Source organism: Micromys minutus (genome assembly GCF_963924665.1).
Source record: "Micromys minutus genome assembly, chromosome: 32".
Classification (NCBI taxonomy): domain Eukaryota; kingdom Metazoa; phylum Chordata; class Mammalia; order Rodentia; family Muridae; genus Micromys; species Micromys minutus.
In genome coordinates this window covers 15,309,441-15,325,869 of record NC_137967.1, presented here as the reverse complement: position 1 = coordinate 15,325,869, position 16,429 = coordinate 15,309,441, and the positions used below count along the sequence as shown (strand labels likewise).

The following is a 16,429-nucleotide window of genomic DNA, read 5'->3' as shown; positions in this document are numbered from 1 at the left end:
ACGTATAAATGCTGTCCTTTTGCAGAGCGGGCAGAGTCACATGGAAACAGCTGGAGTTTGCAGATGTGAATGGACTAATAACTTTTTTGGGAGGGAGAACAGGGCTTTTTTTTTTTTTTTTTGTAGCCTAGTCTGGTTTCCAAATTGATATGTTGCTATGTCCTGGTGTCCAGAGCTGGCCTGGCAGTGAGAGACAAGGAAAGGACAGACTTTAGACACAAGCAGAAAAGCTAGGGCCGAATTGTCTGTGCTTGGTCTGGTGGAGGGGGCCTTTACCACTCAACAACTCAGAGCCCCAGCAAAGGGGGGTGGCTTAGCCTGTCTCAGAGGGAGGCCTTGGCGGCTAGTTTTTGCGCATACTGTCAACATCACATCTGCACTTGAAGCAAAGGAAGGTTTTGCCATCTTTCACCATGGGGAAGTCGCGCCGTGGGTATGACGACCTTAATATGGCTGTGCCTATGTCAAAGAACATGCATTCACTGAAGGCTTCCTCAGCTCCCTTTAACTTCATCAAGGATGATTGTGAACTCCTGATTATCCAATTCCCACCTCCCAAGGCCTAAGCTTACTGATACACACACACACACACACACACACACACACAAAACAAAAAAAAAGCAAGCTTAGAACGTAAGCTTTTTATCCACTTACCTCAGCCAATCACAGTAGTTACCACTGTACCTAGCTGTACGCAGGAACCTATGATGCTGGGTGTGGGGGTGTGGAAGTGGGGAGCAGACCTCGAGCCCAGGCCTTGAATAGGGTCACAACTAAGTCTGTGTCTCCCTGGCAGGCCCCAATATTTGGGATGTGGCTTCTCCATCCCAAAACACAAGAACAGTCTCTGTGGGACAAAGACTGAGCCACACTGCCCTCTAGTGGCAGGTCCTTTTGATTCCTGATTGAAGAGAAATGACCATAAAGTACCTTTAATCCCAGCACTCCGGATGGGGACAGGGACAGATGGAGTTTGATGCCAGCCTGGTCTACAAATCTAGTTCCAGGATAACCAGGACTACACAGAGAAACCCCACCTGGAAAAAAACCAAACTATCAATGATAATGGTGGTGATGATGATGATGGTGACACCGGTCCCTAGCACTTGAATGACAGGATGTTGAGGCGTCGTGGAGGAAGGAAGTGAGAATGCAGGGACTGTGCCTAGTGGTCAGGACACATAGGTCAGCCAGAAGCACAGAAACAGGTCACCCTTAAGGGGCCAGGAGCTCCTTAAGGGGATCCTATAGTCCTCTGGGAAGAAGTAAACACACTGACTCATAGTCTACACCCCACCAGAGAACCCCTCCTCCAACTTTCTATGCAGCCAAAGCAGGCCTTGAATTCCTGATCCTCCTGCCTCTAGAGAGCTGAGATCACCACACCCAGCCCCCTACTAACCTTTCCCTTCTCTCTGCTCTGAGGCCACAGCCCGGGACTGTCCCGTGGGTGAAGTCCCTAATACAGCAGCCTGAACCTGCCCCCAACTTAGGCTGCCCCAGGTGTGTGACAGCACAGCTGGTCACCTCACTACTTCTGCCTGCTGGGTTTGTCTTCAGAAATGCACAGGGGACAGGGGAGTGGAGCACGGGACTAATTTGGGATTTTATCCATTTATTCAGGCAGTGAGGACAGTTATGAATGGGCCACAAAGCCTTTGGAGCCAGCATTCCTTCTGTTTCCTTCCTTCCTTTCTGCCTCCCTGTTTTCGTGTGTGCGTGTGTGTATATGTATTTGTGTGTGCGTTCGTGTGTGTGTGTATTAGCTCAAGACCAACCTGGTCAACTCAGTGAGATCCATTGTCCGGTCAATAGTAAAAAGCCAGCTAGTGAGATGGCTCGGTGGATAAGGGCACTTCCCAGCAACCCTGATGGCTTGAGTTGTCTCTGGGACTCACAAGGTCTGGGGAGCACCCCTTCCCATGTGTCTTGCTCTCTCACGAAAGTGTCATGCACACAGTAGGAGTGCCGAGTGGGCGCAGACACATTCACACGTGCACACAGAATCAATCCATTACATATCATAAAAACGTACTCCTTCCACAGCCAATCCTGAGCCCTGAGTTTAATCCCAGGCCACACACAGTGGATGGGGACCCTTGTGTAATGGGATTTGGTGATGGGTGTGGCCTGCTCTAAGGAAGAAGGATTTGGAGGATGAGTCCCCCTTGGAACACACTGCTTTCTTTGCAGTGGCTTAGAAGGTCTTACACCATCCACATCCTCGCTCCCTTCAAACTGTATTTATTTTAAGAATTGGCTATAGATTTACATTATTTTCTCTGCACACGAGTTTGCACACGTGTGCGCGCGTGTCTGTGTACCTTGTAGGTGTCTGGTGCTCACGGAGACCAGGAGAGGATGTCAGACCCCTGGAACTGGATTTTCAGGTGAGTGTGGACAGTCCGGTGTGGATGCTGGGACCGAACCAGGGTCCTTTGGAAGAACAGGAGGCCCTCTTAACTGGGAAGCCACCTCTCCAGCACTAGAATGTGAACTTCTTGAGGAGAGCAGCGACTTTGTCATTGCTGTATTCACAGTGCCAAGTAGAGTGCGGGCCCATAGGCGCCAGCTATATCAATTGACAAAGACATTGATTAAACCCTTCTGTTCTAGGATAGCTTTACAAGTTAGAGCCACTCAGAGAAGCAGGGACAGAAAAAAAAAGTCCTTACACCCTGTGGTTCATTCATGTCCCTTGGGGTGGTGGTGGCGGTATGGGACTAGATGGTGGAAGAATCCCAGCTGGGACCCAGGCATCCCCAGAGTGGGAAGGATGCTTTAGTGGGATGCCCAGCCTCGCCCTGTATCCCCAGAAACCAATGGGTGCGCCATACTCCCAACGGCCCCTGGGACGTGTAGTCCCTGCAGGGGCGCCCTCGGGCGCCGCCGCTCGCCCCTAGACTCCAGGTCCCGTCGTGCGCCGGGAGGCCAAGGGATTGGCTGAGCCACGCCCCCGGTCCGCCCCACTTCGCTCGCGCCGCAGCCCCAAGAATGAATGAAATCGTAGCGCGCTGGGCGGCAGAGCGGGCGGCGCAGGCCGGGCTGGGCCCGCGCGCAGCGGCAGCGGCAGCAGCGCCCAGGGCCGGAGGTGGCCCAGCCGAGCGGGCCATGGCCACCGCCATTCAGAACCCGCTCAAGTCGTGAGTGTCCCTTCCCCAAGTCCGGACCCCCTCCCTCAGGAGCCGGTCCTCCCCACCCCGCACTCCCCCGGGCCGGGGTGGGGGACGCAGCGCGTGGATGGTATAAATGATACTTGGGGACCCTCTTGCGCCCCACTCTCCTGCTGACCCTCCATCCTCTATCGCCCCTGGGGTTAGGTACCAGAGCCCTTCTGGATCGCGGGGGCACCTCTTCTTTGTCGCTGTCAGTGAAGGAATGTGCCGCGGGCTAGGGGGTGGTGGAGGCCGTGTCCCCACCCAGAGTGGGGGTAGGGGCTTCACTCGCCTACTCCATCTTCGCTCCTCGGAGTCTTTGGGGTGCCCGACTTCCCCGGGTGGGTAGAAGATACCAACCTTTAAGTACGGGCCAGGAGCCTCACGCATCTCACCCCATTCTCCCCTTCATCAAAGCACAACCCTCTTGTCGGGTCTTTCTCCAGGAACCCCGTGGCTGCAAAGTGGGAGCTAAGGCCATCCCCATTTGAGTCTTTACTGCCTCCTCTCTTTGCTCCCGGGTCTCCCAGACCTAGAAGTCCCGGCGTCTCGGTCGGCTTGGACCGCGGCATTCCTCCTTCTCCCCGCCCATACCCATCTAACGCGAGCACCTCCCATCCCCTTGGGGACCGGTGCCTCGGGAGCCGGTGCTGGGAGCGCCCTCCCTCTCCGGGAATTCCCTCCCTTTGGGTCAGTGCGCTACTCTCCTCTGAGCGCTGGCTGCCTGCTGGGCCGGGTGACTGGACACCGGGCAGCTTGGGTCCGAGGCTAGCCCCTCCCCGTCCCTCCTCGCTGTCTGCCTTCGGATGCCAGCTTCACCTCTTTTTATCTTCCTCTCTCCTTCCTTCTTCGGGATCCCGGACTCCCGGGTCCCAGCGCTCTCTATCCTCCCCACCCCCTTTCCCAGGCGGTGACAGCCAGCTCCGAGTGACAGGAGCGTGGCCGCTCCCGCCCTCTCTCCCTGCAGGAGAGCGGCACTCCCCTCCCCCGCTCCCGGCCCGGCAGAGGAGGCGGAGGGCGAGCGCCCGCAGCGCCGCACAAAGGGGCCGGGGCTACTTCCCCTTTCCCCACCCCCTGCACTCAGGGACTTGACCTTGAGCTTGAAGCCTTGGGATGACAGGGGGTGTGCGCCCCCCACCCCTATCCACCCACAGAACAGTTGTTTGGACCAAAGCCCCTCCCCAGTTGCTTCTGGTTTCTGGTTGGTGGGGGGGGGGGTGAGTTAGGGAGCAGGGATTTACAGTGGAGCAAAGGGTACTGTTTGGTGCTTGGGTCAGTGTGAAGGAGAGAGTAAAGGTAATATGCAATGCTTGCCTCTCTTGCCTTTCGTTTGAACACACACACACACACACACACACACACACACACACACACGGCGGGGGTGGGGGAGCTTTGCCTTTGGAGGGACACCCTGAAATCAGTGAAGATTGGAGTTCCAATCTGGGTTGGTGGGTCTGCAGACATGTTGGAGGAAGTGTGTGTGTGTGGTGTGTTCTCTGCAGGAGAGGGGGCAGCCAATCTCTTCAGGTTATCTTTCAAAGGGTCTGTCTGTTGGGCTGGAAGTGAGGACACACTTGCTCCTCAGGAGTGCCAGAGCCACAGGTCCTGGTGGCCCACACCTTTAATCTCAGACACAGGCCAATTTCTGCTGGTCTGGTCTACACAGGAGCTCCAGGCCAGCAAGGGCTAGAGCCAAATCCCCTTGAGAAGAAGAGTCCATTGGCACTGGCTTTACTTTGCCTGAACTAACAGTTGGTTCGAAGCCCGCTCAGGGCCTCAGTGGTACTGTGTATGAGTTGAGTGGCTGTTTGTGTCACCTCATGGGGGCAGCAGCGAGGCTCCCGGAGGCTGTTGAGTTAGTAGCTCCGGACAGTCTCAGGTAGCTCGAGTTGGCCTCAAAGTCACCAAATCAATGAGTTCCTGACCTCCCGTTGACACCTTCGAGGTGCCTGGATTACAAGTATGTGCCGGCGTGCTGGGTCTTTTAGTCTTGTGGGGTTTTGCTTGTTTGTTTTGTTTTCAAGACACAGTCTTAAAAACTCTCTAGGCTCGGGCTAATGCTAGGGTGACATACCTGAGCCACAGGACCTCACTACAGAGGCCGTCTGTGTCGAGCACTTTGCCTGACTCAACTGAGTAGTGACTAATTAATATTATCACACAGGGCACTGGGCTCGGAGACAGGAGCGTTGCTTGGGCAACTGACAGGACTGAGGGGGCTGAGTTCTGAGGAGCGTGTGTGGGGATGGGTCTGTGATGGTGATGGGTAAGGAAAGGCAGCTAGGCCCTTTCCGGGTGGTGGGCTGGGTTTCAGCAGTGACAGTACCTGAGCTGGAGGACTGTAAGGGCAGGCGGAGAGAGTGGTAGAGGACACTCTGAGCAGAACATTGGGCCTGGAGACTGGGCGTATTGCGGCATGGTCTGGAGATGATACCAAGTCAGGGGTACCAGCACCCCTGTTTATTCCAGGGCAGGTCATAAATTAGACACCCAATCAGTGCCAGGGGACGGGTGGGTCAAGGCCTTGGATGCCTGAAGTGAGTGGGTGGATGGGAACGTTTGCGGAAGTCTAGAGGTGTATTGTGTGTGTGAAGTGCGGGAAATCTTGAGACTTATGAGGATGGGTGGACCGCCCCCTGCTGGACAAGAATGTTTTTGTATTAACACTTGATATGCTAATTTATTCAGCCACTCTAATCAGAATGCTAAGTTATTCCCCAGAGGGTGGGGCTGAGTGGTGTGTGTGTGTGTGTGTGTGTGTGTGTGTGTGTGATTCAGTAGGTCAGCTCATTCTCTGGGGATCTCTTAGGGTAGAGTCTGTGGGAGACTGGGAGAGAAGAGGCTCCTTTAGGGATGGATGACAGGGGCACAAATCCTACACCCAGACAGCAGTCAGGAGCTGAGAACAGGTAAGGTTTCCTCCCAGGATCTCAAAGTCTTCCTCTAGAAAATGAGAATAGTAAAGGTTTAGCTCGGAGAGAGCCATGTTAAGCACACAGTGGGTGTTAAGTATTCACTCAACAAATATTTGTTGAACACCTGCTAAGGCAGGCTACTTACTCTTCGTAATAAGTGTTACCACTTTATGCCTTGGTGCATCATACCAGATCCCCTTTGTAGATATCGTCTCTGTGGAATAAATGAATTTATTAGTACCTGCCAGGTACTAATTCCAGCACTTGGAGAGACAGAGGAAGGAGAATTGGCCAGCTTGGACTGAACAGCAAGATGCTGTCCTTAAAACTGACACGTTACTATTGTAGTCTTCAGTCCGTTGAGACAGGCCCAGAAAGCTTAAGTAAATCGCCCAAATTCTTCTATCGGTGAGGATTTGAGCCCAAGCAGTTCTGTAGTCCTTCGTAGGAGTGGACTAGGTGGCCGCGAGAGTTATCTCTCAGTCACGATGGGTTCTCTAGAGTTTGGAGTGCCAGGTGGCGCCTGGCGTGCTGATGACACCGCTGGGTGGGCACCTGCGAGGTCCCTGCGCCTGTGGCCGGGTGTGCGTGAAGGCGGGGTGAATGGAAGTCTGCGAGTGTAGTGTGACTGTGTGTAAGCTGCCATGTGCGCGTGTGTGCGAGCATGCGTCTGTGCACGTGGGGCAGGGAGTGCGTGTGAGTGAGCGTGTGTGAACAACTGCGTGATCCTCCATCCCTCTGGGTCGGAGGACCCGCTAGGGACTACCACTCCCGGCATGGCCTGGGCGGCCTGCCCTGCCATCCTGATTGGCTGAGATCCTCGTGCTCCCGCCCCCCGGGAATGAATGGATGGGCGGCCTCAGCGCCCGCCCGACCGCTGGGAGGACCGACCCGGCAGGGACCTGCTGGGGGCAGGACCCGGGGAGCAAGATGGCCACGGTCATCCCCAGCCCCCTGAGGTGGTGCGGGCGGGCTGGAGGCGGGGGAGTCAGCGCGGGCGGGTCTGTGCGGCTGCGAGCGCGTGTGTGTATGTGTGTGGCCGCTGGGGGTGGGGCTGCTGGGGTGTCAGGGGGCTGTCACCGCTTGCGGGGGTGCAAGTGTATGTGACTATGGGTGTCTGGCAAGAATGCTGTCCGACACGTTGCTCCTGGACTGGTGGAGAACGTGGGGGGAGGGGTCTCCAAGGATTTTTAGGGGAAAGGGGTCATGTCCCCTCCCAGGGATGCCAGGGTTTGAGAGAGGGTAAATGGTTTAGGGAAGCTGGGGCCTGGGTACACTCGAGTCGAACCCACGCTACCTTTGTCTTGGGGTGTGGAGTGTGTTGTGCGACTTATACATTGCTTTTTGTTTTGTAGCTGAATGTGTGGGTATGTATAGGGTTTCTTTTATTCTGCACTACCTATCTGAGTATTTGGGTCTCTAAGTATGTGCACATACATGTCTGATGAAACTGCACCATTTATTTTCTATGTCTTTGGATAGGGAGGTGTGTGGATAGGTCTAAATTTTTGCACGAACATAGGCAAACCTGACTGTCCCTCTGTTTCCAAGGCGTGTACCTGTGTCTGGGAATGTATTTTAAATTTGGGTTTCTGTTTTTCCCGGGGTGTGAATGTGTGTATGTGTACCTGTGTAAATCTCTGTGATGTCTTTGTATTGTGTGTTTGGCTGGAATATCTTTGGATGAATATGTAAGCGCATCTTTTGACATCGTGTGACTGTTGGGATGAATGTTGTGTAGTGTGTTTCCATGTTGTGGGTCCTTGTGGATAATCTGTCTCTGGACACATTTGGGTCTCAAGATACATGACATTCATAGGTATTTCTATGGCTTTTAAAAAAAAATTTGGAATATTTGTGTCCTGCATGAGATGTGTGTCTGAGAGAGAAAATTTGTTTTCTACTCCTTTGTGAATATTGGGATATGTTTCTCTTTGTGTGTAAATCCCGTGTGGCCATGTGCGATTTGTTTGTATTGGGTGTTTGGCTACGTTCGTGTGTGGATGGGTACCGGTGTGTTTTGGTCTGTTTCGATAATGTCTGTGAATACTTCTTAACCCGGGAGACATAATCAAGTTTTAGGTAGCTGCTTCCCTGCCAGCACCCTGCCCCGCCCCCGGACCCAGAGGGGTGGGAGGAGATGGGGGAGGTGAAGGTGGACCTGGCCCTCTTGCCCTTTGCGGACCAGCGGGAACGGGGGAGGGTGCTGGGCCTCCCCGCACCAGCCCTTGCTGACAGCCGCCCGCCCGCTGCTCGCCCGCCCCCGCAGCCTCGGCGAGGACTTCTACCGGGAGGCGATCGAGCACTGTCGCAGCTACAACGCGCGCCTGTGTGCCGAGCGCAGCCTGCGCCTGCCCTTCCTCGACTCGCAGACCGGCGTGGCCCAGAACAACTGCTACATCTGGATGGAGAAGACCCATCGCGGGCCGGGTACCGGCCGCGAAGCTGGGGCGGGGCGGGGCCTGCGTCCGGGGACCTCACTCTCACAGCGTCTCTCCTCTAGGTTTGGCCCCGGGGCAGATCTATACTTACCCCGCTCGCTGTTGGAGGAAGAAACGGAGACTCAACATCCTGGAGGACCCCAGGCTCCGGCCCTGCGAGTACAAGATCGGTGGGTGGAGCTGTGTCCCCTGCGCCTGCTGTGGCCCCAATCAGGGCCCTCAGCCCCCCTGCTGCCCGCCTGAACTTCGTCTTTATTATCCTGGGCGTCTCCACAGCAGTTACTTTCTTTGAGTAACTGAGCTGCCAGCTGTACCTGTTATGTGGGTCATGGCGAGCAGGTGTCTGGAGGACGCGGTGTTATCTATGTCTAGATGTATCAAATCTGACTGTATGTGCTTCCCAGTGAGCTGGGGTACACCCGCGTCTGGCTGTGTCTTTCTGTGGGTGCTTGAGGGCTATCTTCCTGTGTATTTGTAAGAGTTATTACCAACAGTTCTCCAGCTGTGGGTGGAGACCTGCACAACATATTTACATTCATGATTTGTAACTGTAGCAACATTACAGTTATAAAGAAGCAACGAACTAGTCATATGGCTGGGGGGTCACCACAATATGGGGAGCTGTATTAAATTTAGGGTCACACTTTTAGGAAGGTTGAGAACCACTGAGTTAAGAGTTGTAGCTCGCATTTGTTGCTGAATGTTTTAGGATGTCTGTTCCTTTCTAGGTGTTTCCAAGAGAGACTATGTATCAGAAAGTGTATATTTGATTGTGTGTGTATGGTAGGTCTGTGTATATATAGCTCTTTCTGGGGGGGTATATCTGGTTCTATCAGGGCATCCTGCTGGGGTAGTGTCTGTGAGAATCTTTCTGTCTTAGGTGTTTCTTCTAGAGTTTTCCAGTGTGTTCAGGAAAGGCCGACATTGGTTCCCTCCCTTCCGCTGTCCAAATGTGAGTGTGAAGATCTGCTTGTATCAAGAGTACTGGAGTGCAGGCTGGCTGTGTTTTCCCGTGTATGTCAGACTGCCTTTCTCTGTGTCTCCGAGTGTCCAGGTGTATCCTATGGCCTGCCTGTGTCTTCCTAGTTAATGAAGGTGCACATTTCTCTGGCTCTGGCTATCTCTTTCTGAGTATCTCTACAACCAAGGACTTAATCGTATCTCTTCTGTGTGCCCAGCTGTATTCAGAGGTTGGCTGTGTTCCTTCACGTGGCTGGTCATCTATCTGCATGTGCCCACATATGTGTCTGTGTGTATCCTATTTAGATGTCTAACTTTCTTTGCGTGTATCTGAGGGTCTAGGTGCCTTTTCACTATGCAGGTGTTTTTGAGGGTCTGTATTGTTCTTGAGGGTTTCCGGTGTATTGGGGAGAGGGGCCTGGCCCTGTCTTTTTTTATCTAGTAGAGCTGAGGGTGTGGCTGTGTCTCCCCAGGGTATATATGAGCATTCTTTCCAGGACCTGAGTTGAATCCTCGTGTCCATTGTTGGCTGAGTGTGGGAGAGCCTGCCCCTACCACAAGGACCATGCCCCCACCAGCCTGCAACCTGGGCACTGATACCCCTTTCCCTGTGGACTGTCCCCAGATTGTGAGGCACCTCTGAAGAAGGAGGGTGGCCTCCCTGAAGGGCCAGTCCTCGAGGCTCTGCTGTGTGCTGAGACTGGAGAGAAGAAGGTGGAGCTGAAGGAGGAGGAGGCCATAATGGACTGTCAGGTAGGCACCCCCTCCCTGCTCTCACCACTATGCCTTCCTGCTCTGAGACACCCAGACCCACAGGAACTCTGGGTACCCTCCGGCCCCACTCTCCCAGAACACCTCTGCTTGTAGAAGGCTCCCTGACTTGCTCTCCCACCCCACCTGCAGCACATCAGTGCCCCCACCTTCTTGACCCCCCAATCTCCCTTCTACTGGGCCCAGAAACAGCAGTTGCTGGAGTTTCCGCATGATCTCGAGGTAGAAGACTTGGAGGAAGACATTCCCAGGAGGAAGAACAGGGCCAAAGGAAAGGTATCTTCCAGAAGCTTCTCCCTCCCGCCTCTCCCCAGAGCTGTGAGGAGTAGAGGGTGTTACACCCATTCTTATGGGTGAGGACGTAGAAACTCAGTGCATTAGAAACATTTTCAAAAATGGAACTTGTGGATCAGAACTGTCTTGCAGAGCTGGCTGTGGCAGCCCACACATGTAATCTTAGTACCTGGAAGGCTGAGGCAGGGGAATGGCTACAAGTTTGAGACAAGTGAATTTCAGGCTATTCTGAACTATATAAAGAAACCGTGTGCAAAAAGAAAATAAAATCCTAAACCAAACCAGCCATCCAGACAGCAACAACACATACACAAACATAGAGTATAGACACACACACAACCCACACACAAACATACTAATAAACACACACCACACACACACATACATGTACACACATATATGAACACATATGTACAAAGATACATTCCATACACACACATAAACATATACAAGCACATCACACAAACACACAAACATATACACACATACAATACAAACAGACATGCAAATACACACACACCACACATACAAACACACACACACATTTACCACACACACACACACACACACACACACCCTCCAATAAGTGCAATAAAAAGGTGTTAGAACACACCTTTAATTCCAGCAGTGGAGAGGCTGAGGCAGGAGGATCTCTGTGAGTTCATGGCCAGCCTGATCTATATAGTGAGTTCTTGGACAGCAAGGAGTGTGTGGAGAGACCTCCATCTCAAAACAACAAGAATTATCTTCATAGGTGAACTAAGAGAAGTTCAAAATTCTCCCAGCTAGAGAATGTGCCCAGTTTTAATGGGGAGATTTCATCATTGTTGTGTGGTTCTGGGATGGCACCCAGAGTCTCATTCTCACATGACACCTGTCACTGACCCCCCAGTATTGAAAAGGAAACCTTTAATTTTTTTTCTTCAGTTTGATTTTCAAGTCTAAATGAAGAAGCCCACTAAGGCATGGTAGCACATACCCAGAATCCAGAGTCAGGAGGGCCGTTGCATGTTTAAGGCCAGTCTGATCTACGTAGTGAGTTCCAGGTCAGGCAGGGCTTCCTAATGAGACTCTGTCTCAAGCAACAACAGCAACAAGGACAACAAACTCAAAACCCCCAAGAATGATGAGCCTTCCCCTGGTTTTCTGGCCTCCTTACTCCTAACCCTCCTCCCTACAGGCATACGGCATTGGTGGTCTCCGAAAACGCCAAGACACCGCATCCCTGGAGGACCGAGACAAGCCGTACGTCTGTGATAGTGAGTTCTGCAGAGGGGAAAGAGGGGGTGTGGGACCCTGTGATCTCTCCCTTACGGCCCTTGGCAGCGCAGGTGGTGTGATCCTGGAGACCAGGGTGGAGGAGGTGGCCCTGGAGTCTGACAACCACCCACTCACTTCCCCTCCAGTCTGTGGGAAGAGGTATAAGAACCGACCAGGGCTCAGCTACCACTACACCCACACCCACCTGGCTGAGGAGGAGGGGGAGGAGCACACTGAGCGCCACGCCCTGCCTTTCCACCGGAAAAACAACCATAAACGTGAGTTGGGGGGTCAAGGCTGGAGGGTGAGGTGCTAGGGGTGGGGCGGGAGCAGTGGTGTCTGGTAATGTCTGGGGACAGGGAGGTGGGGGCACATTTAGACATTTCTGGAAAATCTTCAGCTTAACAGTTCCCTCCCCCATCAACCATAGGGATGCTGGCTCTGGGGTTGCCATGACAACCAACCCTCTCTCTCTCTCTCTCTCTCTCTCTCTCTCTCTCTCTCTCTCTCTCTCTCTGTGTGTGTGTGTGTGTGTGTCTGTCTCTCTGTCTCTGTCTCTCTGTCTCTCTCTGTCTCTCTCTCTCCGCCCCCCCCCTGTGTCTCTCTTTCATTCCCCGGGCATATTTCTGGGTCTGATTTATTGTTTCAATTAGAGCTTGGGGATGGTGGTAGATGACTCCTCTCCCTCTCTAGACCTTCCTTGTCTCCTTCTTTGCTCTACTAGGGTCTAGGGGCAAGGTCGGTGGCCCCCAGGGTCCTTAATACCTACCCACGGCTGTTCCATGCCATGACAGCTAAGCCATGGGGGAGGGGAGCTATTTCTCACCTGTCCCTCAAAGAGAACATCTCCAAATCCTCAGGCCTGGCTCAGAACCTCCTGTGCTATTGCAATGTCCTCCTGATGAGGCTCTGCAGAGCTGCCTGCTAATCAATGGCCAAGGCAAAGTCACTTGGGGGTGCAAACCCAGGATTGGGACAGCCATGGGTTCTTGCTAAGGTTATGCCTAGCCTCACACTTTGACCCAAATAGATTCCCTAGAGTTAGGGCTCTGGGTGAGAATGACCTGTCCCTCCCTTCAGCTTTCTTGCTACTTCCCAGTGCCTGGGCCAAGGGTCCTTCCCTGGGGCTGAGGCTGGGGACAGATGGGACCTTGCCTATGGTAAGAGCCCCTTTCTGTCCCCCTACCCCCAGAGTTTTACAAAGAATTGGCCTGGGTCCCTGAGACACAGAGGAAACACACAGGTAGGGGCACCTCCCTCCTCCCCGACTTCTGCAGTAGTCTGTGACTGGCGAGCCTCACCTGTCCTGTGCCCACCACTGCCTGCTGTCTTTCAGCCAAGAAAGCGCCAGATGGCACTGTCATCCCCAACGGCTACTGTGACTTTTGCTTGGGGGGCTCCAAGAAGACTGGGTGTCCTGAGGACCTCATCTCCTGTGCAGACTGTGGGCGCTCAGGTGACACGCACCACATATTTCTGGAGGATCGGGGCGGGCCCCGGGGGTGGGGTGGACATCTCAGAATCCGGATTTAGGGAATGGGAGGCAAGGGAGTAAGGATGTCCCTAGCCTGTCCTAGGGGCTGCCCCTGCTGCTAGGGTTCTGTGGGAATCTGAGCAGGCTCGCTGGCACAGTAGGAACCAACCGTACAGGGTGCCATGGCTTTGTGCTTTCCTGGCGTGGAGAAGCTGGGGAGGCATTGTGGGTAGCGGATGGAGGTATGGGAGTAATTTCACCACCTGGGTGCTGTGAATAGCAGGACTGTGTACTGTCGAACTGTGGTTAATATAATGTGGTTTTCCATGAAGGCCTCCTGGGTAGTAAGACTGGTTGCTAGAGCAGCGTGGGTAATGGATTGTGGTCGTTACAGTGTGGGTTGTCTTTGCGATTCAATACAATAGAACGCGGTGGTGATGTCATGGTGGACCGTGGTTGTGAGGTGTCCAGGGCAGAGTCCTGTGGCTACTGACCGCTAGGCACTGTGGGCAGTCGCTCCGGCTGTCAGTCTGTGTGGGCTGTTGGCGTCTGGCTCTGGGGGATGTAGTTGTAACTGTTGGGTGTTGCGGGCAGTGTCTGTTGAGTGATCTGGGTAGCGGTTGCCAGGCTCCGTGGGAAGTACTGTGGGCAGTGGCTACAGGTGTCTTCGTGCTGAGGGAGAAGGAACCGATTCCCACAGCGAGTATTGTCAGAGGAAGTTTGTTTGCTGGTGCCTTGGGCGGGAGGAGGGCCTTTGGTTTCAGGGAAGCAAGGTGTGGGGACCCTGTTGTGGAACTTGGTTGCTATAGCATCCTGGCCGGCACAAGTCGGCTGCCACGTTGCTGTGGTTAACTGGAGGGCTGGGATGCTCCGCTGTGGGTATCGGAATGTGGCTGCCTAGTGCAATGCTTAACAGACTGTGGTGGCCACAGTGTTGTGGGTGGTAGAACGTGGTTGCCACAGCACTGTGGGTAATGGAATGCGGTTGCCATGGTGTTCCGGGGAGCCGAGTGTGGTTGTCATGGTGGCTGAGTAGGAGACTGTGGTGGCCAACACACAGCTGCTTGCCCAGAGGTCTAGCTTCTGGATGTCTGTCCCAGGGGTAGGGTCCCCACCACAGAGCTCACCTTGACCTCTGGGGATAGAGCCCTAACCACCCCAGGTGTCAGGTGCCAGCAAGGTACTATGACTGTGCTAACTGCATCCCTGCCCCTCACCCCCCAGGACACCCCTCGTGTTTACAGTTCACGGTGAACATGACCGCAGCTGTGCGGACCTATCGCTGGCAGTGCATCGAGTGCAAGTCCTGCAGCCTGTGTGGCACCTCGGAGAATGACGTGAGTGCCCGCCCCACCTCCCGGGCACATCCCTTCCGGCCTGGCTCTGCCACCTCTGCCCATGAAGCCTAAAGCCTCCTTTTGCTCACAAGCCCCCGGGTGACTGGCATTAGCGTGCAATACGGTCATCATCGGCCCTAGTGTTTCTTTTTATCTTCTTCCCCATTTCACCTCCCAACCTCCCTTGAGGCTGGCGCTCCTGTTCCCACCACACATAGAAGATGCTGAGCTCAGAGAGAGAGAGAGAGAGAGAGAGAGAGAGAGAGAGAGAGAGAGAGAGAGAGAATGGCGCCTGAGGTCACCAAGCTCAGAAGGTTGTAGGGCTGGGATTTGAACCTGTATATCGCTCCTGAGCTGGTCTCTGGCCAGACGACCATCATTCAGTATTTCTGTAGTTACAAAATACAGACCACGCTGTGTGCGTCGCAACAAGGCCAGTGGGCTCCACAATTCAGACTGCAGAGCCAGTTTTCTCAGAAGGGCCCCTGGGACCTAGCCCCTGCCCCAGCCCCCCACCCCGGTTTCTGGTGCCCGTGCCCCCAGGGTGCCAGCTGGGCGGGTCTCACCCCCCAGGACCAGCTGCTGTTCTGTGATGACTGTGACCGAGGTTACCACATGTACTGCCTGAGCCCTCCTATGGCGGAGCCCCCGGAAGGTGAGGGAAGGGGTGGGAGAGACATGGGGTGGGTGGGTTGGAACGCTGTCTTCCTGGTGGCAGAGACCATGTGCTCTGGGTGGGGACAGGTGGGGGGGCGCTCTTCATAGGCTTGAGACTAATTTTGTCTCCTGGCTTCCCCCGCAGGGAGCTGGAGTTGCCACCTCTGTCTTCGGCACTTGAAAGAAAAGGCCTCTGCTTACATCACCCTGACTTAGGCCTGGCTCTGCTTCTCCAGGACCTTTGGGTGGTGCTATCTTCTGCCTCTTGGAGCTCCTGGCTCTTCCCACCTGGTGTCCCCAGTGGAAGGGATAGGGTGAAGTCCTGAGTGGGGGGCCAATGCGTTCTCCCTCTGCAAGTGGAATGTTACCCTGTGGGTGGGTGGGTCCAGCAGGGTCCCTCCTGTCCCCCCTCTTCATCCCTTGACAAGTGGGCACCAGGCTTCTGCTCCCCTCAAAGCCATACCCCGCCTCTGGGCGGGCATAAAGGGGTAGTGGATGCCAGCCAGCCGTATGGAAAGAGCCTTTTTCTAAAGAAAAAGACAAAACGTGAAAAAAAAAAGGGGGGGGAAAGAAATTAATATATACAAAGAGTCCTATAAAGCCTGGCTGGGTGGAGGGTACTGTTGAGTGTCTGCTGGGAACCTGACTTTACCAGTTTCCTGAATGGCGCCTCCCACCCCATTTCTGGAGCTGCAATTGTCTCAGCTTCCATCTGAGGTGGGTACCATTCCTTCCACACACCCAGGCCAGGTGGGCACGATGCCCACACACTGCCCCCTCCCGGTCCCCACCGTGGATCCTGCATGATGTGAACCATGGTTTTGAACTCTTCCTGCCCCTCCTTGATAGCCCCGCCCTGCACCCACCGGTGCCTGCCGGGCCTGGGGAACGCAGCTGGGGGAGGCTGGTGGGGGGAGGCAGGCAGGCAGCCAGCGCTGCCGTGAGAAGCACAGATTGAAATGGACTTAGCTTTTTTATTATTATTATTATTTTTTTTTTCTTTCTCCCTTCCCAGCCCTTTCCTTCCCTACCCAGCCAGGCTGGGCTGCCTCCTGCCCCCCTTGCTAGCCATTTTGGGGGTGGCAAGGAGGTGTGGTTGTTTCTCGTGGTTGTGTGTGTGTTTGTAGTTCGGGTTTTAAAAAAGGGAAATTGAGACTGCAAGTGG

General features: G+C 54.2%; 1 protein-coding gene across 10 annotated transcripts; it reads left to right on the top strand.

The window, feature by feature from the left end:
- Positions 1 to 2,943: 2,943 nt before the first annotated feature.
- Positions 2,944 to 15,480, top strand: DPF1 (double PHD fingers 1; the record flags this gene model as incomplete). Of its 10 annotated transcripts, none has more annotated exons than XM_080908419.1 (12): positions 2,944 to 3,143; positions 8,340 to 8,500; positions 8,574 to 8,681; positions 10,097 to 10,224; positions 10,429 to 10,518; positions 11,717 to 11,795; positions 11,943 to 12,074; positions 12,989 to 13,039; positions 13,133 to 13,252; positions 14,495 to 14,607; positions 15,151 to 15,262; positions 15,410 to 15,480. In XM_080908419.1, 12 exons carry the CDS (start codon positions 2,995 to 2,997, stop codon positions 15,478 to 15,480), a joined length of 1,314 nt encoding a protein of 437 aa, XP_080764545.1. The 10 variants fall into 10 exon arrangements, with proteins under 10 accessions (XP_080764545.1, XP_080764538.1, XP_080764541.1 ...); XM_080908412.1 differs by having other exon boundaries at positions 3,112 to 3,143; positions 15,181 to 15,262; XM_080908411.1 differs by lacking the exon at positions 2,944 to 3,143 and adding an exon at positions 6,835 to 7,029 and having other exon boundaries at positions 15,181 to 15,262.
- Between the last annotated feature and the right edge of the window lie 949 nt (positions 15,481 to 16,429).